General features: G+C 40.8%; 1 protein-coding gene across 1 annotated transcript in view; it reads left to right on the top strand.

The window, feature by feature from the left end:
* NOTCH2 (notch receptor 2) overlaps window positions 1-24,311 on the top strand; it is a gene marked incomplete at its 5' end in the record, with an annotated part of 88,000 nt that overhangs the window by 26,330 nt on the left and 37,359 nt on the right. Inside the window, 6 exons of the mRNA XM_082484552.1 lie at window positions 1,788-1,910; window positions 16,946-17,179; window positions 18,020-18,175; window positions 19,222-19,410; window positions 20,554-20,667; window positions 21,824-21,937. Coding sequence (XP_082340678.1) covers window positions 1,788-1,910; window positions 16,946-17,179; window positions 18,020-18,175; window positions 19,222-19,410; window positions 20,554-20,667; window positions 21,824-21,937 — 930 coding nt within the window. The remainder of the gene's footprint in view (window positions 1-1,787; window positions 1,911-16,945; window positions 17,180-18,019; window positions 18,176-19,221; window positions 19,411-20,553; window positions 20,668-21,823; window positions 21,938-24,311) is intronic.

The raw sequence follows: 24,311 nt of genomic DNA, 5'->3' as shown, positions 1-24,311 counted from the left end.
AAATCATGGGGCCGCTTTAAATTTGTGTGCAGTACAGTGAGATAGTTCTAAATAAATGCCTGCTGTCAGGAATTTCTTTCCTAGAAAGTAGGATAGGTCTTCATATTGTCCGACCTGAAAGAATAGGAACCTAAACCTTTTGAGTTTGTGGTTCTGTGTGCATTTCCATGCTGATCACGTTGCTGGCATGAGTGCAATCTGTGGTCAGTGGAATGATTCCCCTCAAGCTGAAAGGACACCCCTGTGTTTTACAGTTGAGCCTTTGGTCGTGCATTGTAGCTTTACACAGTTTTGAATATAGCAATCTGATACTAACTGTGTTCCTTGGTAGTTGTTCCTCAGCACCTTTTGCCCGGAAGGCACCACTCTGATGATCAGGATTCAGACTAACCATGGTATATTTTCTCTTCATTTTAACCTTACCCACTGCCATGAAACTTGCAGCATCTGGGGTGAAGGTGGGAAGGGCTTTGAAGGGAGAAGGTAATAATGCAGGTCTCTTATGTTGAGTGCTATTCCTTGTTGATGGATGCTAATGCACCTGATGCAGCTTGACAACAGCACTCTGCTTCTGACTCTTACCTGTAGTATCAGTGAAATTCAAGAGGTGGGAATGCATACAAACCATCTCGAGTCTCTTGAGACGAGCAGTAGTCTGGAGAAGACGCTTCAGAGCTTTACAGTCTGTCCCATCTGCCACACAGCATGATCTGCGTTGGACCAGATGTTGCTTAGAGGGTCTGTGTGACTTGACGCAGATGTTATAGAAGCGTCTGGAACAGGGCATCAAAAGTAGAGGGGTTAAAGAATAATTTTGGATGAGAAGACTGTGTCATGTTAATATTACATTCCAAAGCAGTGAAGAGGCAGAGCTGATGTTTTAAATTAGCGTGTGTGTTCTGGAATCATTTACTTCATCTGCATTAGCATGCATCCACTTGTGCTTTAATAAATAGCTCTCTCATCCAGCAGAAATGGCAGGTTTATTTAATGAAGCACGAAGTAAATCAGCAGGGGAAATTAAGGGGAAGATGGATTATTGATGATTCACTTCCCTAATGTCCCTGCTCCCCTTTATTTGAAAGGAGAGGGAGATCTAGCAAGGATATTTTGCTGGTGTGGCTACATTGATTAGGAGCCTTGATTTTCATTGGGGAAAGGTGTTTGGTTTCTTCTGCCTTTCAGTCAGAGCTTAGTGTATAAGCATCACTTGGGTGGTGGCTAATTTGTTGATCAACTGACTTGCCTAACACTGAAGAGGGCCAAATCAGGAATTTGGAAGCTCATTTTCAAAGCATAGAAGATCTTCTTTCTTTGACGTGGTGGACACGTATGAACTATGTGGAGGTATTAACGAAGTGAATGCCAGGCACTCTTTTTGCCATGGGAAAAACTTGTCCTGGGTGGTGCTCTGACTGCTGCTTGATGGGTAGTGATGAGCTTACCTCATAGTAAGCTAAATCTCTTGGTCTTCACTTTGTTTGCTTTGAATGACAGTGCTCATTAGTCACTTAAAGAAAAAATGCCCTTGTCTTTTCGGTGGTGAAAATGTGTTTGGCTGTCTACCCATGGTAGTGCTGTTCTAACTGTGTAATCTGACCTGCGTGCTATCAGAAAAGGCATTCTATGAAGTCTTTGGTCAGCGTGCTACACTGAGGTTCTTCAGGATTAGGTTAACAGGGCAAGTCTTTAAGAAAGAAAGAAGGGGGGAAGCTGCACGAAGGGTGAATTATCTTCAAAAGAGGCCAGAAGCCCATTTCAGTCTGCTGTGTTTCTGCTTTGTACAGGTTTCGAGGGAAGCATCTGTGGACACAACGTTGACGACTGTCCCAATCACAACTGCCAAAATGGGGGTATATGCGTGGACGGTGTGAATACGTACAATTGCCGCTGCCCACCGCAATGGACAGGTAAGTACTATGGAAAACGTTCCTGTATGGGCTGAGTACGCTTTATGGGAACGAATGCAGGACTTCTGGCCTTCACCCAATGTACAACTTGAGCTGCATGTGGCTGAACGCAGCTCGCATCTGTGCCTTGTTCTGCAGTCTGGGGGGCAGATGTCAGGGGAGCTCTTAGAAGAAGATCGTTTACATCAAAGCCAACGTAATGCGGGGTGATTTCGCATTGCATCTGGCAGTATTCGAGGTTTATGAACACATGGGTTTGGCAGACAGGTACTGTGATTCCTGAGCCACAATGCAGCGCAACTACCAGAGCTGCACTTCTACTTGCATGGATTACTTTGTAAGAGGATATGTGTTTTTTCAAAAGTACAAAACATGGCTTTGCTGTTACAGATGTGTGCATTAAAGGTACTTTGCTGGTAAATTTGGGGGTATTTTTAATCTGGGATAATGATCCTCATGTAGATAATAGTAATGCTGCTGAAGAACAGGGCAAATCTGAAAGAAGGCATAGGTGGGAGAAGGGGAGGGAAGAGAAGCAGCGCATGTATGGGAAGCTTATGTTTTTGCTATTATTTTCCTGCTGTAACTGATTTTTATCTGGAGTTCTCTGACTAGCAAAGCTACTTTTGCTTCATAAATGAGTCTGCTTTACTCTGAGTCTGTAGTGGGGAAAAAGTGTGAATTTCAAGAAAATGTTATGCATGGTGTAAGGAAGCAGCTTACAGGAAATTCGGTGTCATCTTTAGTCACAAAATGTCTCCATACCTCAAAAATAAACAAATACCTCCGGTTTTGGGGTTGTTTTTTTTTTTTTCTTTGAGTCATACTAATCATTCTTAGCTGGCATGCTTTTTCAGTTGAGTGTAGTTTTGCCCTTCTTTCAAAATCATAGGTAAAAAACCAACCCTAAAGCTGTAAAACTCAGATATGGACTAAATTTGCATTTTTCCTTTCATAAAGTAATTTGGGATACTTGTTTTGGAACTAAGCTTGAACTAGTTACTCAGCTTCTTAAGGACCTTTTATCACATTTTTATCTGAATCTAGAAAATATTTTGTTTGAAACCAGAACATCGGTAGTGATTGGTAGGGCAGACAGATTTGCTGTGGGTTTGACTGCTAGAGACCAGAGGTTTCATGTTGTTCTATCTTTTTTTTTTTCTCAGAGAGCATCATTCTCATTATAAACTAGTTGTCATTAACTGCAAAGGAGGCTGCCAGTTAAGAACCCTCATTAACTTAAAAAATTATATATTATTAAATGAAGTTAAAACCACATAAGAGTGAAATGCACCACTGCTTGCATAACTCATTGAAACTAGGTGTAAATAGGAGAAAATGAGGCGTCCCCTTAATGAGCAAGTTCTGTACCGCTTCTCTGTCTATATGTCCTTAAAGTCTGCAGAAAGTGAAACCTGCAAAGGAAGACATGGAGAGCTTGGGTGTGGAGCCAACAGCCCTTCAGTGATCTCTAAAATCTTGCTCCATGCCACAGAAATTATAAACCTTGTTATGGCTTTGAGCATCTGTCAGTAGTAAACTAATCTCGGGTTTATTCCTGAAGCATAGAGGATATGATGGATCATGAGTGTGTACAGCATGAGTTTATAATCTACAAGGGATTATTTTCCTTTGTAGAGGCATCATAAACTTAGTTTTGGCGTACAGGACTTGGGTGGATGGCTGCTGTCAACTAGGGCTGACTTCTGCAACTCACCTGGAAGAGACCTTGGTGGTAACAGGTTGTGATTCTGTTTGGTTTTGTGGTAGATTGTCTCTCTTATTAACTACTGAAATTCTTTGCAATGCAGTTGTGGTGGTTCCCTCTCTGAATGTCTTATGGGCTCTGACTGACTAGCGTTGAAAAAAGTCAGTAGACCTGTGTTGTGGCCTAGTATTGTGCCATCTTCTGTGTGCCCAGTCTCTCAAGAAAAACTTTTGTGCCAGAAGGATGCTTACCTTCTGTGAAAACCTGGAAAGAGAGAGGAACCCCCCAAGCCTTATGTTCCCATGGCTTTTTACAGCAATTTCATGGAATGGGCTCTCTGAGCATTTCCATTGTTTATGGTGAAGTTAAGGTTATCAGTGCAGCAGTGGGTTTAGATCGTGGCTTCTCAAGGCCATTGACTTTCTAGACTTCAAAAAATCAGGTCAGTTCGGAACTAAAACTGTTCTTGCTGTTTAGGAAACAGCAGCTTGGCTGTTTGAACAATGAACATTCGAGCCTTTGGGGGCTTGTTTAAAATGAACGGTGCCAGTTTCGGTGTTCAAACAAAAACATGGGTAACTTCAGAATTAGCTATGCACATTCGTATTGGCACGTGTGTGACACATGTAGGGCAGTAGCTCTGTGCATCCACAGGTTGCCTTAGCAGTGGTCATTCCTCTGCAGTGTAACTGCTGATCTGGGTGTCTCTGCAGGCTGAAGGCTCGCAATGGCCATGGAGGGCTGTGTCTGGGACCTTCTGTGTGTTACTTCACTGCTTGAAAGCCTGTGCAGTGAAAAGCTTTTGGCCAGCTGGCCTTTACGAATTCATTTATTGTATCTGTAATACTCCTTTTGCCCAATAAATGTGTGCGCAAGTGATGTCCCATGACACCCTAAAATCCTGTCCAGCTCCACAGTGAATGCAGCCATGTTGTCCAAGTGGACAGACTTTCTTGCAAGTCACCTGAATGCCTCTTGTTCTAATGTGGTCCTGCAGGTCAGCCCAGCAGTGACCTCGCTCTATCATCCCAGTAGCATTTTCTTAAAAGAAGCTTGTTTCTCTGAATGGACTTTACTCCCTTTCCTGCATCTTCAATTAGAGACCAAGAAGGTGCAGGATAACAGTACGTGTCCAACTTGGAGACGTGAGCTGTGATGCTGAGGCAGGGCACAAAATAGGGCAGGTAGATGGAGGACTGCTAGAATAGTTTGGAGAGAGAGATGACTTTGTTTCCAAGGTTTAACCGCAGCTGATGCTGACAGGAGTAAACTGCAATAAAAAATTAGTTACTTAGCAATAAGGAAATGTTGTAAAGAGCAGGTCCATCCTTTGCACAAACATGGCTTATAGCATTGTAAATCATCTTTTAAGGTAAGTGAAGAGGGGAGAGCTGAGCAAACAACTCTTTCAGAGTCTCTGATAAATGCTTATAGCCCAACAGTATGGAAACAGGAAATCAGAAGCTTCCAATGAGACCTTCAGGGTAGAGGATATTGTGTGCTGCTTTAAAAAAAAAAAAAAAAAAGCCCCAACATGCGTGTTTGTAAGTAAACGTCAGCCAAAACCAAAAGGATGTTAAATTTTCTAAAAATACTTAGAATGTAGACCTGTTGTATTTATAACAGTTCTTCTGCAGTATCTTCTTTCAAACACTTACTTGTCAAGTAACCTTGGAGAAGTTTAAATTGGTCTGTTTGCAGTTTTAGTCTTTATTTAACCTTTGTGCTGTGGATGATGATCTAGCATGTTTGTTAATATACTTTGTGCTTCATGGCGTAGAGAAACCAGGCCCATTCCTTGCTAGAAAAATCGAGAAGCTGTACTACATCCCATGAAGAATAGTTTTGTGTAAAGTAATATTGAAGCATCCTTTACTGAAACAGAATCTGTGCCAATTCCTTTTGGTAACCATCTGCCTCTTAAAATTCCCTGACAGGTGGTAGGCTGGACTACATAACTATGCATTTTTTTTTTAAAATATTTTTTCTGGTTGCTACTAGAATCTAGCTTTTGAGAGACTGTTTGCTTTTGGTCTAATTTCCTACTCCTCAAACAGAGCTCACTGCTTCTTTTTTGTTGAAGTGCATGCCTTCTCTTTCTCATTTTGCAGCTTTTTCCGGAAAGATAAAATCTTGCCTTTCAGAAACAGTGACGAGAAATTCCTGCTGTCACTGATGTTTTTGTCACCTTCAAAGTTCTTGTATTTCATATGGTTATAATGATTGTCAACCTCATAAATTGGTAACTGGCAAGACAATCTTGGATGTGTTTTGGTGAAGCTGCCCCAGATCTTTCCTGTTGCTGAATGTTAACTGATTTTTTTTTTGTTGTTTGTTTAAGGATGACTTTATCTTGTCCCAGGCTAAATCCTTTGTCAGAACCAGTGTTTGTTGAGTCCTTTCAAGGCACTATGTTGCAGATGTGTAATGAACCTCACCTTTTCTTGGAAATAAATCAGGATGCTTTTGTGAAAGACTGAAGTCTGTTCCTCTGTGCATGGCAGGCCAGAGAATTTGATGTGTTTTAAGTGTGATTCGAGTCAGGATTAGCCAAAAATCCTGGTTAATGTCTGTGCCAAGTGAAGAATCTGCAGCAGTTAAACCAGCGTGATGGGCTCACTGTGGTCTGACGAGGAAGAAGGTGTCTTCGCCTTCTCTCCCTGCTCCCAGCCACCCTCCCCAGTCCCCTGAGCAGGCTCTGGTATTTGTCGGAGTATGCCACTTTAACTCACTAATCTAGTAAAAAATCCTGTCCAGCTGCTTTTTTTTTTTTTTTTTTTTTTTTTTTTTCTCTTTTTTCTCCCCCCTTCTCCCCCTTGTCTGGGATCAGGAATTAAAATTCACAGAGCAGTCTCATGGGTAAGCGGATGCTGAGGAAGTGATGGCAGTCCAGGGCTGTAAAGTCATGTGGGAGGTTGGGGTGTCCTTCCACAGGACATGATGAAATCATCTGAGAATTTAACAGGCTGGTCAATTAGTTGTTCCAGGCTACAATTCATATGAAGAAACAAGGCTTTGTTTAAAATATACCTGTTTACTCTGCTGATCTAACCTATGCAGCTTTGTGTCAAGAAAGAGGACTCGAGAATTTGGGTACTAAAGTGATTAACAATGTAAAATGCTTTAAATGCTTTTGTTTTTCTTGGCTGAGAAGGACTCCTGCTTCTCTGTGGAAAATTTGCGGTGTTTCATGAATCTGTGTTTGGCCCAAATTTGTATCCTCCAATAAGTTAAGTGCTTTGCATATTTTGCTTCTGAAGGATCAGGACTTGTGGGATGAATCTCTGGGTTTGGGGGACACTCTGTGCCCACACTCAAGTGGGTTTTGGAAGATCTATGTTGTACAGCTTCAGTTGCAGGCTTGGCCTGCTTGCCTCCTTTCGTTATTTCTACCCTGTGGCTGGGAAGGCGAGACTCCCATGGCAGTCGTATTTATTTAGGCTTTGTTTTCCCCTGAAAAGGGGGCTCCAGTGAACTGTATATTTTAAAATCTAGGAGACCTCTGTCTCAAGGGAAGCACAGTGTGCTAACAGCTGACTCCACCAAATAACTTCAGCATTGGGAGCTAGCTTAAGAAGCAAATGTTTGTCTTGAGCAGAAAAGCTCTTCGGGCAGCAAGGCTGTGCTTTTTAATTAAAATAGCTGTTAGCTTGGTCATATGCTCTTAAACACTAGCACAAGGGTTACTTTTTCTGCAGAGCTTTAGGCAGGAATTTTCAAAGAGGGGGAGTTAAGGGTTCAATTCCTATTTAATTAGAGTAATATTTGCTCCCTACCTTGGTTTTCTTTGAAAATCCCAGCCTTAAATTCTGGGTAGACGTGACTTTTCTTTGCTAAGAAGGGAGGATAAACATCAAAAGGCTAATGTTTAACATTTTAATGTAAGATTGTACGCTCTGGTATTTTGTTTTTTAAAACTTTCCTTGCCACTTTCCTCAACTTCTGTATCACAAAGAATCCAGTAGCAAGTCATGCTAACTTAGTGTTCAAAAAATACTACCTTGCTGGAATTCTTAGAGGCTTGAAATGTAGAGGAACTAACTAGATGACATGGATCATGTTGAAGATGCCAGTCTCCTAAACGACAGAATATACATCCTTGCTACTTTCTATAGAGTATTTATTACCTGCCAGAGAGCACTGTCGAGGTTGCACTCTTTTTCTCATTCTGGTTGGCATGCATGTACATAATGTGCAAAGAGCAATCCTTACCTTTGTATTAACAGAGGGAGGCTGGGTTAGACTCCCGCAAGAAGCGCAGTCGCCATCTTCAGTGGTGTAGCAATGGTAGACTTTCTGGTGCTTTTCCAAACTTTGTTAAAAAGCGTAGTGGCCTCTTTGGTACTGGCTGAGATCCGTCTATGCCAAACTTGACAAGTTGGCTGGTGATTTGCTGTCACTACTGTAGTATCTCCAAGAGACAGCTCTCTGAAAGAGGCCAAGAGGGATTATGATTCTCTTTCTTCCTTCATGTTTGAACTGGCAGATACAAAAGGGAGCAGGGAGCACGTGGCAGCCTCCAGAGCTGGCAGCTCCAAGTTTGACCGTACAAATGAGTTGAAGCATTGGACATAAACAAACTTTATCTTGGATGTTACTTGTTTCTCTTGTGATACTTGATTCCAGTGTTGTGCAGAGCAGATTGATTTCAGAGACGTTAAAAGTTACACTATTTGTCAGTACCATATCCAGTATGGATTCTGGAACACCTACCACACAACCTCCCGTTTATTTCGTGCTGCTTTCCATTTCCCAACAGCAAGCCTTGGTTAGGAGGTAGCTGTAATAAAACACCTGAGGTGTTAACAGCTGAACTGATCCGATGACAGAATGACAGCATCCGATTTAGAGACCACGCCGCTGCCTCTTCCCTTGCGCCTTTGGTGACTTTCCAGGCTGGGAAATACTCTTTGCAATCAGATGTGCCAAATAATCTCTTGTGGAGCTGTCTTTAAGTTTTCAGTACATCTTGCATGTGTTTGGCACTAAAACAAAATAGGCTAGACCACTCTGGTGGGGCTGGGTTGGTGGATGTGTGCTGTGAGACCAGGCTAATAGATAGCAGTTGTTTTACCTGCAGCTGACTTTTTGGCAGTTTCAGTCCCTTCCCTCACGCTTAGAATGAAGTGATTTGTCTTTGGATAATTACTAAAGATGCGCTGCTGAGATAGCTTGAGAATATGAAGCTTTTATTGTAAGGCTTGGCTCCAGCTGCTGCTACATTTTTGCCTTGCAGATCTTCTTCACTTGTTAGGTATTTTCCAAGAAGAGGTAAAGAGAAGGGCAAAATGGAGAGTAGCTTGGTGATGTGTATTTCCTTTTGGTTATCCTGCTGCTATGTCCAGTTATTTCACCTGCCACTGCCATACTAAACCAGTCTCATTAGTGCATCCCTAGTAAATTTTAATGATTTTTTTCTGTTCATTTGTATTACTGCCTCTGAAGAGCTCTGTCAGGACTGCCCTCTCTACCCAGTAGTCTGAGGGGAGTGATTTAGGGCAGTGTTTAATGGATCAGGGCGTGCGTAAGTCTCTTAAAGCCCAGAGTTTTGTATTTGGGGGTTGTAAAATCCCTTGTAAAAGCCCATTAGTTCCACTACATGCTTCCCAGTGTGGTTATGAAATTAAACTCTTTTCTCTACCATATTAGCCTAAAATAAACACAGATGTTTACTTTCCTTGCTACAATTGTAGATTCATCCTCAGTTGTTCAAATTGTATATTAAGCTCTTAAATTCTGTGATATATTGGGTGGCATTTGACATTGCCCACCATACAGTAGATCTATTAAAAACAAAACCAAAAACCCAACACCTGAGGTTTGGGAATGGCTGGTGCTGCTTTGCTGCCTTGTAGTTCAGTATGTCAAATGGGAGAAAGATGCTGTGAAATCCTGGGGAAGGAGCACATTTTTGAGAGCTGTGATGCTTCTCACTCCCTTAAACTCCTGCAAGGGAAGAAATACTTGGCTTCAGTCTTTTTTTTCAGGGGAAACCGCTGTAACACTTAAGCGGGGAACACCTTTACTAAACACTCATGCAACTGGGGACGCTTTTTGCAAATGTAAACAGTGTAGTCCTTTGAATTCTGTGTGTGCCTGAAGCCATCCTTGGAGCTGAAAGCAGCAGTCATATTCATCAGATTGCCTGTGGGAAGCCGTGGAGATGGCTTTGTCAAAGGATCTGGAGTTTGGATGTGATCTGGACATCACACTTGAGATCCCTTTCTCTCAGTATTACCTGTTTATTGCTCTGGACCTTCTTGTCTGTATAAAGGTGCTGCATCTTTCAGAGAAGTTTTGAAGTTCTTTGCTTTGAGAAAGCTTGTGTCGGTAAAGCAAATTATATAAATGATCAAATATTTTCTTTTGTATACTTTGCCTCACACTGTATCTTCCCTGCAATAACTCTTGTACTGTACTCTTTATCATACGTCCCTTTGTGGGCAGCAACTGCTTTGTAAGTCTCTTATGAAATTCTTCTCCCCATCAGTCTGTCGGACTCTGAACTCTACCCCTTTTCAATGTCAGTATTTTGGAGGTGGTGGCTTCAATACTGCAGAATGTATTCCGGACTGAGGCTACGCCATTGCTATTACACAACAACTGTTCGCATTAGTTATTCTTCCTTGTAGTCAAATGTCTTGTCAGCAATGTTTGTCTTGTTGATTAAAGCTGTGATTGAGCAGAGGTCCCCACTGAACTCTTCCAGCGAAGCTGAAGTCTTTACTCAAGGAGTGCCTAACCAAAACCTTCTCCAACAAGTCTGTTTGCCTTTCCTATTTTATTTGGCATTTGCGCATCAGGCCTTGTCTGCTGTTGCACTGCCCAGCAACCTCGCTTGGTTGAGTCTGTCTGAAATTCCCTGGCTTCCTCTTGGATAATAAAAGTATTGTTTTGTTAAAGATACCACTGCCTACTGTTCATCTCCTTCCAGACCATTAATTAAATGCTACAGTACCTGTATGTATTCATTAGTTGTAACTTAGTTTTTTTCAAGGACTACGGCTAATTCTGTGGGCTAAAGATTAATTGAATGGTTTTACAAACACACAACTCAAAAATATGGAAGCTAAAGTATTTTTCATAAACACCATATTACTAAAAGGCCTGATGGTTCCATGCAGTTTTTCCTTTAATTTTCCGTTTGCTGGGGAGACTCACATAGCAAGTTGAGGAAACTGAGCTTTGACCTGACACATGCTTTGGGTTACGCAGTCAATGCAGACGTTTTCCTTGTGTTACAAGAAAGAACTGGACAGAGAAATGTCCTTCCCCAGCCAGATGTGGTCTGCCAGCCGGCATTCTCAATATACACAAGGGTGGTTAGAGAGGGGAAGAAACCGCGTGGTCCCTTGCAGTGTGGCACTGCTAACCTTCTGTGACAATTAGATTCGGTCATTTATACAAATACTGTTTCTTATCTCTTGCCCTGTTCTTGAGTCTCGATAAGATGCTGTTCACCTTCTCACTTAGTAGTCCTTTGAAACTTGGAGAAAAAATGTAAACAGTTCTAATGAGCCATGCTTTCCTTAGCTACACTTGATTGTGTTTAAAAACCATACAATAATCTCTGAAATACTTTGTAAGTTAAATTATTCTTTCAGAGAACTTCTGTCTAAATCTGGCCTATAGCTTCCCAGATAGCCCTTTCAAGAGAGCTAGTGAGTTCTTCCCTGTATGCCAGAGCGCTAGTCTGAGGTAAGTGACAAACTTCTGGTGAGGTACTGAGAGGATGGGGGCGTAAGAACTTCTTGAAACCTGATGTTTCTCTTCCAGTGAGTCTCTTAGGACCTTGAGGACCAGTTTGTGATTCTCACTGAATTATCTTTCCCTTCCAATATCACTAAACTTTTAAGATATTCTGACTTCCAGTTCAGTCTGAGTCTAGTACTGTGGTGATCGTGTTTTTCAAATGGGTGTTGCTGTCTCCTCCCAGCTCAGTTTTCAAGAAACTGATATTTTTCAAGGTATTTGCACCCTTGGTCCTACTAAATGTTTTTAGTGCTTAAATTGCATGTGAGATCTCCTCTCCGTAGCTTTGGCCTCTGGTACTCCAGCTGTGCATCAGCAGTCTTTCCTGCTGGAGAGCTGTTAAAGAGGCCAAGAAAACTTTCTCCTTTTTGGAAAGTCTGTGCCAAAGATGAAGACCTCTAAACTGACTGAAGGTCTTGCATTCAGCTGTAGGATCAGTCCAGTTTCCTGTCTTGCAATTGGGATTTACGCAAAGACTGTGTGGTTTGGTAGGATCAGCTATTGGAGGCATCTGTTGCTGCTTCCCAGGGTGACTGGTTTGGTTTCTTACTTGTGCAAGCTAATGCTCTACTCTTTCAGTGTTAGGACACTGCATAAAATGAGTGCACTCTGCCTTACCTTTGTAAATCAGACCTTATTATTTATTTATCTTTTTAACATAAAGATCTCTAAGAGAAGGGACTGGCTGTTTCTCATCAATGGAATCTGGTACAGTTACTTGAGGGGCCTTGAACCAGTGCATCCTGTGTCTGCCTAAAGAGAAGCTCCCGGAGTTCCTGTCTGGTTCCCGCCCGTCTGAAAATGGGAGCAATCAAAGCAGCGAACATGTCTGTCTTATTCCATATGGCTTTTCTGAGGGGAAATAAGCAGGAAGTAACTTAGTTTCATAGTGGGCAAAAAGGGCTAAGAGTTGAAGGCTGTTCCGTTTTTCTACTTCTAGTTTTCAATTTTGAAATACCACATGGACTGGCTGTTTACTTTGTACAAGGTCACTTAGAACCTGACTAGGCATTTTGCTGATTTCCCAGGCTCTGCAAATATCAAGGTCAGGTTAGGCTTTTATTAGCTTCTTGGAGTAATTTGTGTTTCCTTTCTTGTTGTTTTTTATATGTATGTTTCTACATTTCCATTAAAATACTCTACAGTTAGTGTCTTTGCGCTTGCCTATACTTACTGTGTTTCTTTTAGAAATGTAATTGAAACTACCATGAGCACAAGGAAAGAAATTCCTACAGAAACTTCCAGCTAAATGAATTAATGTTCAGCTTCAGTGGTTGTGGTATTCAGAAGCACTAGGGTTGTGAATATGTTTATTACACTGTACAATTCATAACTGAGTTTGCCCTTGAAAGTTGAATTAAAATTCTGTGAATGAAAGATGTGACTCTTCCTAAAAGTCTTTAACAAGCAGAAAACAGGCTTGCTGAGTATGTGGCTACAAATAAATGTACTCGGTTCAGTACAATTGAGTCAAAGCAGCATCCCTTAAGTAAACTGTTTCAGAGATCTTTTGTCTCATTTGGCTTAAATCTACGTCACTAACAAAAAGAAGTCTTGTGCAGAATATTCTCTGCGAAGTTTTAGAATTAAAACCTGGTTTATGTCAGACACTGAAAGAGACTTCTGTCTCTGCTGTGAAAAAGTTATTCAGGAAGCTCCCAGGACAGACACTATATCAAAGACGTAGGTCACTAACACCATAAGCATCGAATCTTTTTGATAAGAATATTAATCTATTTCTCTGATTTGCACAACAAGTTGAAGTCTCTACTGGAGGTAAACCAGCCCCTTTGGGAGAATGAGAGGTTGTGGCTAAGAATTAAGTGATGCTGCTGCTTTGAGGTAGGGCAGTTGTGAAAGCCATTTACAAATATCTGTGCTGGTTTCTGGGGAAAACAAAACAAACCACGAAACAAAGCGGCAACAACAAAACCAAAAAACCCTTCCAAAAAACCTGTGTTGAAGAATTACAGTATTGACCATTAATCCCATGTTGTTGACACCTAAAGATTAAAAAACAACATGTAAGCAACCATAGTGTCTTAAAAAAAAAAACCAAAAAAAAAAAAACACAACAAAACAAACCCAAACCCCACCAAACCACCCCACCTAAAACCCCCTTTATTTCGTTCTATTGAAGACTTTGGGCTACAGAATGCATTTCCAAGCCACTCATGCCCCACTTCAACAATAAGGGCTCAGGCATTTCCAGTGAACTTGAAATTGCTTTGCTTTCTTGCCAGTTCACTAGATCCAGTTAAGCAATGTCAGCGCCTTGGACTTTAGTCTGGGATTTGTAGTATTTTAAAACGTAGTTCCAAAAATCTTTCAAGAACTGTTACACCTATGTTGCCTGCTGGTGATGAGACTGGGAACTCTTGAATGTGGTTAGATTGATGTGCTCTGTGTGCCTTATGTTGCTTTTGATTCATATATTTTTGCCCAGAAGTTATTTGAGTCTGGATTTCAATTATAACTTCAATAAAGAACAAGTTTTTTTCATTAAAATACTCAAGAGTAAAATGCGATAGTTAATTGCTCGTTTACACCCCTCATATACTGAGTTGAATTTCCTTTGTTTTTAAAACAAACTGCATTAAGATGGAGCTGTGTTTGATTCGTATTCATAATTAAACACAAATATGATTGTGATCTGGCAGCAGCAAAAGGAGCATTAGAAATCTGAGAAGCTAAGCGAAGATCAAATTTAAGGAGCTCAGACACGGTATCTTTTGGAAATACAGTTGAATTGCTTGAAGAACTTTAAACTCTACTTTATTCTTCTCCTGTGGAGACACTGATGTACCTTTTAAAAGTTTGTTTTAGTTTAGGGTTGCAGAAATATGGAATAGACTGAGACGCGGGGTTATTGCAAGCACATCATTGATGTCACTTGGCACTGTCCTTTTCTAGAAGTGGAGAATAAGTGCTAGGAAAAAAACAATATTAAAAAAAATCCTCAAGTGTTGATATTACTGGTGACACTTGAAATGGAAAGTTAAAATCAAACCTAGAGAGTTTATATGAGGGAGTAGTTTTCCCATCTTTGCTTTAAAAAAAAAAAAAAAAAAGCCCAACAAAACAACAAACCGCAAGCGCGCGCACACACACGCACCCCCAATTCACCAAAACACTCCCCACAAAATGTATTTCAGGGTTCTATTCAGCCAATCACAAGGCAAATGATTCTGAGAGAGGCATAAGAGTCTGGAGTGGTGTGGCAGCTTCAGCGCTGAAAGCTGTTCACGCTTCAGTGATACCGAGTTTAAATTGGCTGCAGTCAAAAGGAGGATGAGTGTTTGTCAGAGAGTATGTTCTTTGATCTGGGTTGGGCCCCCTCCAAGAAAAGAATGAAAATCACTTTTATAATAAGCAAATAACGTCTTGATTATTTTTTTTTTTTTAAAGGAAGTCAATTGTGTTGAGTTGCGAGATACGCACGACTACTAGGAACCAGTCTGAGATAACTGACTGTTTTCAGTTTGGTTACTGATAAGCTAATATTGAAAGCTAATGAACAAACGACTTCTATTATGACAAATGCATGGTTTTGTTTTTCATAATGTTGAGAGCTATGTTTTGCAGATAACAGGATGAAGTGTTAGATTTCCCCCCAACTGTTTTACTAAGCAAACTGGGAAGCGAGGATTAATTCTGAAAACTCTTGTGATTATTATTACTGCTACAATTTTATTATGTTTTTTCAAGTGATAAAATCCTTGTTTTGAAGTAGTCCTGCTGGAGGAAGGAATACATGCGCAGAACAAAGTCAGTTGTGCAACTTTTTTTTTTTTTAATAATTTTATTTCTTTGCCACTAATGGAAAAAAAAATCCAGAGCTATCAGGACCAAAGGCTAAGATTTATTTGAGTACTTTGAAAACAAAAGGAATCATGATTTGAGTATAGTAGATGGAGATGGTTAAGACAGAACATTTTTACATTCCTGCCAACAGTAAATGTTCCAGTTCTGCATGCTGGAGGAGAACGTGTGTGTGCGCTTGCATCATAATTTCTGGGCCGTTAATAAACAAGGTGACTGTTAAGCAACATCTAATAAGTATTTTTAAATTGCCAAATCTGAATAAATTGGAGCCTAGGCAAATTGGCAGGGAAGATCTGTGGCCTGCTCTTGAATTTCTTCTTCTTGGAATATGGGGGGAATTCCAGGCAAATGTAAGTGTGCAGCTGGTACAGTAGCTGGAGATTACAAATGGGAGGATCTTGGGAGTAGCAACACAGTCTTACTTAAGAGTCTTGACCCAAATAATGGAAAACTGCTTCAAGCTGGTGAGGGAGGTGATGTTGTCAGCTGGAGAGGAGGGAAAGAAAGGTCACATCAAACAAATCTAATCTTATTCTCTGATAAAGGGCAGTCTTTTGGTGCTACTTACATCCTATCAACGTTTTAGGAAGGGTGGTAAAAGCAACTTATAAGGAAATGTAAAAAAAAAGAAAAAAAGGCAAGTTTTCAGTGCTAGAGAATTCTTAACCTAACAGAAAGAGGGGAAATAGTTTATCAAAAAGAAGATTGTGACTGTGACTCTGTGGCAGCACATGTGTCCCCATGTGCCAGCCAGGGAAGAAAGTAGCTGGTGCTTAGCTTAGGCACTAGGTTTTATCTGTTAAAGAAACTCAAAACACGAATGAACGACTTGAAACTTAAGCTAAACAATTTCAGGTTGACAGTAAACCATGCACCTTTAATTGGGAAGATGAGTAAGTGTAATACAAAATATTGATGGAAGTGGTAGGTTCTCCAGATCTTGACATCAAAGAAAGATGGATTTGGATAAAGAAATATTTTAGTAAATATAAATTGCAGAGCTTCCTGTAGATGTGACTGTGAAATTCAGCATCCTGGAAAAATTATTTCATACTTAAAGGTCCAGTGGTCCTTTTCCTTTACAACAGTATTGTTTTTTCCCCTCCAATATTACCAGTCATTAAAGTGTTTTATTAGAGTATTTATTTTGTCTCTAAAAAAACCCCAAGCCCACCAAAAAACAATGAAGAAAACACCAACTTTTTGTCTGTGGAAATACCTGGGGGAAGGAAACTGAGTATTTTAGATAGATGAGTCTCAGGAACTCTATTCTCCCTCATTAAGTAATATTCATTGCATAATTACATGAGAAAGAATTAACTTCTCCTGACAAGAGTTACTTTGCTGCTGGCCTGTTGACACTGCTATGGCCAAGATTTTCTTGTGAGGCCATCTTCTCTCTTCTTAGTCCCTCTGGCTGCTTTGCAGGCTGGCCTTCATTCGTTCTGCTTCTCACATCCTCGCAGATGTATTGTCATATACTGCAGGCTGCCTGCTGGCTTTCTATACTGTGCCTTTTTAAAGTTATTTGCAGTTCACCTCCTGCTTTGGGGTCATTTAGGGCTGCTAGTTGTCTGTGCCTAATTTGACCACGGTGGTGTTGGAAGTTCTCGGGCTCAAATGTCCTAGAAATAAGAAGTACCAATCAAGTTGGACTACAGTGTTTCCCTGGGTTATGTTGTCTGTGCAAGAATCTTCTTGCGTCTGAGTGTCTGAACTTTTATTAAGCTTCTTCCATTCTGTGCATTAGGCCAGTTTTGCACTGAAGACGTCGATGAGTGTCAGCTCCAGCCCAATGCTTGTCAGAACGGAGGTACCTGCACCAACCACAATGGAGGCTATGCCTGTGTCTGTGTCAATGGTTGGAGTGGGGACGACTGCAGCAAGAACATTGATGATTGCTTCACTGCCTCCTGTGCTAATGGATCTACTTGCATTGATCGAGTGGCTTCTTTTTCATGCATTTGCCCAGAAGGAAAGGCAGGTAAGGACAGAAAACTTGCAGAGGTCTAACACTTTATGAAAGATACTTCCTGAAGTTTATGCGTTTGCTTAAAGTGGTGTGTTTATTTTACACACTTTGTGACCAAACCAGGAAGAACAAAAGGAAACGTGCTGTCCATGAGCAAAGACCTTTTAAACCTCTGTAGGTCGGGACAAAGAAGTATTTGTATTAGGCTGGAAGACAAACTTACTACAGTTTAGATTGCAGGGAAAGCAGGTCTTTTTCTAGTGCTTAGCAGGACCTGTATTTGCATGAGAAGTTTTACGTGAGGGTGACTTGCTCTGTGGCACTTATGATAATTGTACTTAAAAGTCTAAAAGGCAAATTTAGATATTTTTGCATGAGTGAGGATGCCTTTACTGGCACAGTAGGAAATTTGCTGTTGTAGGGTAGGTAAAAATGTGAAGATCTCCTAACTACTGCCCGGAAATAAAAGTGATCAGCATATCTGAAATAAGAGAGGGAGCTTCGTGTGCACCTGTGTTTTGAGCTGTCAGGAAAATCATCGTGCTGGTTAGAGAGAGAGCTAGTCAACTGCTCCAAGGAGGAGATTTTGTTAATGGTAAGCCCTTGTACCTCTCCTGAAGTCCTGGAGACATCTCTGAAGTCACAGGATCTATATTTACATATAATGTTTTATAAGCATGTGGTAGACTACTACAGGGATTTATTTCATGTGTTGAAACCTATTAGAAATTGTTCAAGCTTTTGGCTGTGGAAGTCTCTATTTGAAATAGCAGGATTGAGAATTTGATTGTGTAACGTAAGTCTGACTGCGATATCTCACTTTTTTGAATGAACTCTTATACGCTTCCCTAGGTCTTCTGTGCCACTTGGATGATGCATGCGTTAGCAATCCGTGCCAGAAGGGTGCTCTGTGTGATACTAATCCTGTGAATGGACACTACATCTGCACCTGTCCTCAAGGCCATAAGGGAGCAGACTGCACTGAGGATGTGGATGAATGTGCAATGGGTGAGTTTCTATTTGTGAGTTCGTGAACAGGGAGTTGGGTCGTTTGCTTTATGAACTAACAGAGGGGCAAGAATACACATTTTGTCACAGCTTCTCAACATAAGTACGAGTCCTTTCCTGCTCTCCCCTTTCTGTTTCAGTGTCTTTAGATGAGTTTTAAATTGCGTGTGAGACTTGGGTCAAGATGCTTAACCATCCTTCATTGTGAAGGAAGGCTTTGGCATTGTGCGAGGAGATGTGATAATTAAGCTGACCCTTAGAACTGTAGTGTACAATGAAAGTACCGCAGTTTGTGTGGGAGTTGTAGCAGCTCCTGCCATGGTAGAAATACATCAAGGCTGTGTGACAACCAGAATATGGCTGGATCTTTTCAGTGCCTTCCGAGACTCATGACCATGTGGGCTTTTAAAGCTGTAGTTCTCTGATATCATGCTGTTGTGTTGTTTTGGGGGTTAGCTGGACTCTCACAGACTTGGTTATAGTTTTGTGAGTGCTAGTTCATGCTTCTAGAGTGTAGTGCACAAAGGTAATACCTAACCAGCACTTGTGGAAGTACTGGAAAGAAGCACTTCTTTGAATTTTGTTCCTCAGTCTGCCTTGGACAAGAGTTCCATTCCTTTTCGAAAACACAAGAAGGACTAGTTTGGTTGTTTGTGGCTGTGGTGGCATCTTGTCAGCCTCAGGAGTGAAGTAAATGTAAAAGATGATCTAAAGATAAGACCTTGAAAGCATCAACGATTCTCTTAATTCCTACCACTTCATACTCTCCTCTTAAGAACTGTCACTAGTAATATGGAGCAGAGTTGCTCCTTTGGCCCATTAGTAATGACAGCAATCTTTCTTTTTGCCTCTCACAGAGGCAAGTAACTGCCACATGTTTTCTTCAATCACAGTAGCCTTTCCCCAGAAGGATGAACAGTCTTTGCCCAGTATTACTTGCCAGAAAGGAATGACCACTGGAAAAGACCATGATTAATCAAGAACACTGTGGCTTTCCTGCTCCAAGGACAGGTTTTGACACACACACGTATATATTTCTCTTGCAGCAAACAGCAATCCATGTGAACATGCTGGGAAATGCGTAAACACAGAAGGCTCTTTCCACTGTGAGTGTTTGAAGGGCTACACAGGACCACGCTGCGAAATGGACATCAATGAATGCCATTCAAATCCATGCCAAAACGATGCCACCTGCCTGGATAAAATCGGAGGATTCACGTGTCTCTGCATGCCAGGTGAGGGGAGTTTCTGACAAAGACGGGGTTTCCAGCAAAGGAAAAATTCAGAAGGCAAAGCGCAGGGAGGGTTGCCAGCTCTGCTGAGGTGGAACACAAAATTGCAAAGGGGTGAGGCTCAACAAAATGGTGAGAGAGAGCTTGCTGTGGCCACACCAACCAGGAGGACTTGGCATTCGTAGTGGGGGAGGGAGAGAGCAATTAGAGAAAGAAACCAATCTCTGCATCAGCAAAGGAAGTTAGCAGTCTGAGCTGGAGTGTATGGTAACGTATTTGTTACTTTACCTGGTAAAGTGTATGTGCAGAAACTTATGTTTGTCAAAGCAAAGCAGGTGCAAACTTTAAAAGAGTGACTGAATTTTGAGATATGTATATGACAATTCTGGGTAATAGTGTTTGGGTTTTTTCTCTGCTTAAAATACCTAAAATAATGTAAGCTCCCATTGACCTGAGGAAATAACTGTAAAAAAAGTTACTTGATTGAAATTATGCTCTTAAAATTTATATGTCCGGCATACCAATGACCTATGTAGTCTGCTATTTTGCTTTCTGATATGAAGTGGTAAAAAAGAAAAGGGTGCGAGTTGCCAGTTGCGCAGTCTTATAAAGTATAATGAAAGTATTGTGACCCCTGCAGGTGGTCAGTTTACACCATGAAAACTAGAATGAGTTTTTATTAATATCTAATCTGTTTTGAGAGATGGAACTCTAGTCCCAAGTATTTCACCCTTCTTAAAGTTTTTCTTTTACTCTGTCATTAGCTAAAAAGCCTTGAGCTAAAATTATCTGCTGTGTTTGTTTCTTTATCCTTTACCTTGTATTGGTGCATACCTAAATATATTGATATTTTCCAAAGTGTTAAAACATAACCCCTTCTTATCAAGTGGAAGAAAACATTAGATGTGAATTCAGCACAAACTTCCTCTGTTATGGCTGATTAAATGAACATGTTCAGCAATGGTGAAAAAGACACATTCAGCATCCCTTTGTATATTCTTACTGTGTAGGTTCTGTGCGAAATGCAAACTTGCAATGAAACGAGGCTTAGACTTTCAGCACTGGTATAAGAGGCAGTTACACTTTCAAGGGCACTTTCTAAGGCCTTTGGTCACCTCTTATTTATTTATTTATTTTTTAAAACAGGTTTTAAAGGTGTCCACTGTGAAGAAGATATTGATGAGTGTTTAAGTAATCCCTGTGTGAACAATGGAGAGTGTCTTGATAAAGTGAACCGCTTCCTCTGTGTCTGTCCTCCTGGTAAGTACTTATTTCTGGAAGCTTTTCCTGCTTCACCTTACCAAGAACTGCATAGATAACCAGTGAGAGATTGCGGGTGGTATGTTTCTTGTGAGTTTCTGTTGTCTTAGTGCGTCATCTGTTTGAATGAGTGAGTTGCAATAGCTGGTAAATGAGAATAGACATGTATTGGTTACAGTAGGATTGTGCCTGTAACTGAATGTAAGTGTTGAGAAACATAGAGGGTAGTTGGCAGCACGAACTTCTGTTATTGTGTTTATCATAGCAAGATACAGAGTATTTCTAAATACATTTTAAAAATCAGACCCTCTGCATACTTTTTGTCTTTTTCTGAGGTTTTTAAGCAGAAGCCATTTTTGCATCAGTATAGTTTGTTGCTTGCATGAGGAGGGAAGTGGATTGGGTCTCCACTTTAGAAAAGAAGGATAAATGCTGAGCTGAGGGATTGATGCTAGCTATAGGGTAAATGTCACTTGTTTTCCTGATGGCTTACAAAAATTTGAGTTCAGAGTATACTTGACAAAAGCCTGCTCTGCATCCCTTCTTATTGACTAATAACGTTCTGTCTCCTCCTTTGGTTCCTTCCTCCAAGAAACATTGCTGGAGTTTTTTATTTTTTTTTCTTGAAGTGTCTAAGGATCTGCATTATCTGACATGACTTGTTGATAGTTCCTTAACTATTTCAATAAGTGTATTGAAAGATACAGTGCTGTATTGCACCACATTCCACACTGCTGTAGTAATTCTAGTCTGAAGGCTCTAGTGATGTATGCATTACTGTTTCATTTTAAGTTACTTGCTTTGATTACTTAAAAATTTTTATTGGTGGCCTCTCAGTTTTATAGACAGGCACACTGTCCAGTGGTGGACACCACTGCTCCATCTGCTTTATTTCTGGCTGACTTGGCCATCTCAGCTTTCAAGCTGAGGCTCCTTTGACCTGGAGGATAGAAACTGTTTTGGCTGGTGGTTTGGAGGAGGAACCAATCCACCTAGGGTGTGGTGTCTGTGCTTAATGATGCAATTGAGTTCAGATTTACTGAGGTTATATTTGGGTGGTTTTAACGATTTGCTAATAAATATTCCTGACAGTGCAGCTGTTTAGATTAACTACTTCAAATTACTTCTGGATTTTCATCTTTTTTCTGCCTTTCAGGATTCAGTGGTGCCGTGTGTCAGATTGATATAGATGACTGCTCCAGCACACCATGTCTCAATGGAGCCAAATGTATCGACCATCCCAATGGCTATGAGTGCCAGTGCGCCACAGGTTAGTCTTGTGTTCAGAGCCCCTGGACTGGAGATCGCATGTAACCTAAATACATAAATGGGTGGTCAAAGAAGTGTCAGCATTCTTTCTTTCTTTCTCTGAAATACTGCTTGTTTGTTGCGAAGCTTTGTCTACTCCTTTGTGGCAAAAAGTAGCATTTAAGTACAGAAAGCCCTTCAGTTGTGACAGCAGTAAGTTCTGGCCTCCCTCTTTCAGCCCCATCTCTTGCTTCCCAGAAGGTGACAGCTTCTTCTGTATTGATTATGGAATCCACGAGTGGAAAAACAGCAGTGTGAAGCCTTTTACAATTGCCTTACCTTTCTTTCTTCCAAGTCCGATTATATAGTATACAGTTGAAGAACCAGAGATGGAAAGAGCAGTACTACTGTGTGTTCTGATTTCTGTTGTGTCAGGTTTTTTTATGTCAAAAGTGGAAGATTGCAATGCAGTAAAAATTTTGCTCGCTGGAAGAAATACCACAGAGCAGCTGCCTGCCAGAATGTAGTTAAAATGATTTGTCAGGCATCATACTGAAATTTTGACAGAGCTGTGGATGGAACTGAGGTGGTTTTTTTGAATGCACTGAATTCCTTTACTGGTTGGTTAATTACACATGTAGAAGCATCAAGTTTAATTATGGTATTTTCTTATCTTCAACCCTCTAGGTGTGATGTAGATAAACTTTAATTTTTACATCTGGTCAAATAAGAGGGTATGTGCAGTTCCGAGCCTCAGTGAGGAATGGCTTTTGGTTGCTTTCAGTTAGTGGTGCCTGATCCATCGCTTGTGATCCAGATTCAGACGTGGAACGCACTGGCTTTAGCTCTTTCATTCGGTAACAGGCTGAACAATTCCCAGAGCCACCTTTGTCCCAGAAATGTGCTGTTAGGTGTTGGCTAGACTTATGTGCAGTTTTTCTCATTTTGAATTATTCCAGTAATCAAATTGTTAAGGCAAATTCGACTTTACTAATTTATTCTGCACTGTACAGAATATAGTAGAGATTAGGCTAAAAATTCCTCTCCAGTCTTTTCACACACCTTCTCCCCCTTCCCCAAAGTGCCTGAAGAAACAATGAATTTGTTGGAAGTAGGGGAATGCAGTAGTTCTAATCAGAAGAGGAATAATTATTGTTGTCAGAATTCTCCTTTTGATTACTGCAGGTGACAGAATAAGCTGACACTTGCAAAAAGAAGCAGCAGCTCAAATCTTCACCAAACTTGGACACTGTCTTAGAAAGTCTGTCTCAAGCTGATGTGTGGTCTGATTGCTTTCGTTCACCGGGAGCGCAGAGCTTATCCGAACTAGGAGGGTTTTGGGACATGTAGCAGAGGACAATGTGGAGAGATGCGCCTTGAAAAGCATGTTCTGAATTTGGGCACTAAACTGCCAGAACCATCTCAGTACAGAAATCCTAGGTCTCCCAGGTGAGGAAGGAAGACTACTGCTTGCATGAAAGCACATGATGTATGGAGCATTTTCAAGGAACATGCTGAAAGCAACCAAATGTATGTTACTGAAGCAGCAGCTCTTAGTGAAATCCTTGGTTAGTACTTTGGCTGAAAATGGAAAGGGACTCTGTACTAGGGCTTTTTTCCGTCGTGTCTGAGGGATTCTTATATTCTATATTCAAGTGGGTTTTTTTTAGTCTGTAACTTTTGTCTTCAAAGAGGGAAATCGTATCTCGGTGAGGTATGTTCATTTAGGAGATTGAGAAATATATCTGATCTTTTAAGTGGTTCAGTTGAGCTACAGTAAGAGGCACGGTAGTAGTTTTTTTAACAAATGTATGCTAAGTATTGTATTTAATATTGACAGCCTTCTATAAGACTGAAATGTGGAATTCATCATTGGGGCAGATCAGTTACTGGAAAATAATGTTTGAGTATGTTCTTGCTCTGTTCCCTGAATGGTAATCACCAGCTGCCAAAGTGATTGAAAACTGCAAAATGTTTGGCCAAATGCTGTACAGATAGCTCTATTTACTGCTTGCTTTTTGTCTTTTCTTTCCCTTCTGGCATTATTCCACTTCTCCTTCCCAGCGGTAGATCATGGCTTTTCTTTTCTTGAGTTGTCTTAGGTCTTTCCTCTTTTCTTTGCCTTTCTCCTCTTTTTTTTTTTCTTCCCACTGTTTGTCCTCTTATCGGTTTGTTTTTCTTCCTTTCCTAACATCTTTTTATATCCATCTCTCTAACTAGCTTCCCTTCCCTCTCCCCACCTACTTCCACACCCATTCATCCATGCATACGTTCGCAGAACTTGGAAATGTTAGCCGTCACCTGGTATGTTTGACCAGAGAAATAACCACAAACCTCTATGAAAAATGGGGAGCCTGTTATCCACTTATAATACTCAGGTGAGAATTGCTCTTCAG

Source organism: Vanellus vanellus, assembly GCF_965231255.1.
Source record: "Vanellus vanellus genome assembly, chromosome: 5".
Taxonomy (NCBI): domain Eukaryota; kingdom Metazoa; phylum Chordata; class Aves; order Charadriiformes; family Charadriidae; genus Vanellus; species Vanellus vanellus.
The sequence above is the reverse complement of the archived record's forward strand: the minus strand, read 5'-3'. Positions and strand labels throughout refer to the sequence as shown.